Here is a 2,113-nt window from a genome sequence, read left to right on the forward strand (position 1 = left end):
TTCTTGCTCTATTGTTTGTACGTTTTCAATCATGAACAATCCAAAATTTTTATTAAAAAAATAATGAATAAGAACCCTATCACCAAGTTTATTCCATGTATGTATTGAGAGAGGAAAATGTTTCTTTATTCTTATTTTTAATAGTATGAAAATTTTAGTTTGATGTGTTTCTATATATGAACATAAAGAATCCTAATTGTGCTTCTGGGTGATTTGTAAAATTTTTTTGGGTGTCCTTTCTTTCTTAGGTGCTGCCTTTTAAGTTGGAGTCTTGAAAATGGATGAATTTAGCAGTGGTGATCAAGCTCCTGAGTGGACCAGTAGCAGCAGTGACGATAGCATTTACTATGAGGATGAAGATTCTCATCAAGGTGTTGAGAACACTGATAATATTGAATCTAGCATAGAGAAAGATGATGACAAGGTTACTACAACTATGCTATGGAGTTCTGAGTTTGACGAGGAGGTTCATGCCTATAAAGCTTATATAAAGTATGCGAGAGATATGGGTTTTGTTGTCCGTAAAAGAGACTTGTCAAGAGATGAGGATGTGAATTTGAATAGAAGATACTATGTTTGCAATTGCCAAGGGACAAGGGATCCAAAACACTATCGTCTAGTTGATAGAAAGAGGAATCATAAGCCAGAGACAAGAATTGGTTGCAAGGCACATTGTTCTGTTTATTTGGATAAGTTGTCCATGAAATGGAGAGTTAAGACACTAGAAGAGGAGCACAACCATCCAATGATCCCAGAACAATTTGTTCATTTAATTTCTAGCTATCGGAAGTTGACTGAGGCTGACAAAGTCCGGATTGTTTGCATGAAGGAACCTGGGTTTCAAACTTCTCAAATTGTTGGGGTTTTGGCGAAGCTTGCTGGTGGCTATGATAACCTTAATTTCATGAAGAAGGATGTTTATAACTTCATTGATCGAGATAGGCGTGCAAAGATAGAGAACGGAGATGCTGCGGCAGCAATAAGTTATCTTCAGGGTAAGGCAGATGTGGACCCAATGTCTGTTACTCGTTATACACTAGTCAACGGTAACAAATTGGGTAATCTTTTCTGGGCTGATGGACTTATGATCAATGACTACTAATGCTTTGGAGATGTGTTAGCTTTTGACTCCACTTATAAGAAGAATAGATATAATAAACCTGTAGTGATTTTCTCTGGATCAAATAATCATCGCTTGACTTGCATATTTGGGTTTCCTGTGCTTGCCAGTGAAAGTCGAGATACCTACACATAGTTGCTGAAGGAATTTTTGGATGTCATGATGAACAAGGAACCAAGTGTTGTAGTGACTGACGGCGACGATCAAATGCGACAAGCAATAAAGGAGGTCTTCCCTAGCGCAACACATAGGCATTGTGCATGACACATTGAGAAAAATGCAAATAGTCATATCAAGGATCGGTCTCTTTTGGATGCTTTTAAGGTATCGATGTATGCTAATATGACGGTACCCCAATTTGAAGCTTATTGGGAAGAAATGATTCAAAAATTTGATATTGGTGAGGACCACTGGCTTTTAACCAAATATGCCAATAAGAAAATGTGGGCCAGTGCATACCTACGCGGAAAGTTTAGTGCAGGTGTTAGAACAACATCTTGATGTAAAGGTATAAACTCTTTTCTAAAAAGGTTTATAAAGTCGCGAAAAACCTTGCTTGAGCTTGTGGAAAATCTAGAGCGTGTGGTTAAAGAGTACCGTAACAATGAATTTGTTGCTCAATTCAAGTCTATGTATAGTAAGCCAGTGCTGACTACTGGGTTGGACTCCATTGAGCAGGCTGCAGCAAGGGTTTACACTACAGAAGTATTTGTAGAGGTGAAGGATCAACTAGCAAAAGTTGCTGCACTAAAGCATGTTGGCAAAAGTGGTATGGGCAGTAATGTTGTTCATTGTGTTGCAAATTTAGACGACCAGGTAGACTTTATCATGTTCTTCATGATGTGACTTCAGAAAGGATTGAATGTGAGTGTCACCGTTGGGAACAAAGTGGCATACCATGCAGCCATATATTTTGTGTCATGAGACATGAGGATATTTGTGAATTTTCTGAACGTTTGGTTTTAAAGAGATGGCGAAAAGATGCAAAGGCGT

At 38.2% G+C, this 2,113-nt stretch overlaps 1 protein-coding gene across 1 annotated transcript; it reads left to right on the forward strand.

The window, feature by feature from the left end:
- The first annotated feature begins 277 nt into the window (after positions 1–277).
- Positions 278–1,102, forward strand: LOC112762996 (protein FAR1-RELATED SEQUENCE 5-like). The gene has a single exon (XM_025808781.1). It carries the CDS (start codon positions 278–280, stop codon positions 1,100–1,102), a length of 825 nt encoding a protein of 274 aa, XP_025664566.1.
- The last annotated feature ends 1,011 nt before the right edge of the window (positions 1,103–2,113 follow it).

The sequence above is a fragment of the Arachis hypogaea genome, chromosome 17 (assembly GCF_003086295.3).
Source record: "Arachis hypogaea cultivar Tifrunner chromosome 17, arahy.Tifrunner.gnm2.J5K5, whole genome shotgun sequence".
Classification (NCBI taxonomy): Eukaryota; Viridiplantae; Streptophyta; class Magnoliopsida; order Fabales; family Fabaceae; genus Arachis; species Arachis hypogaea.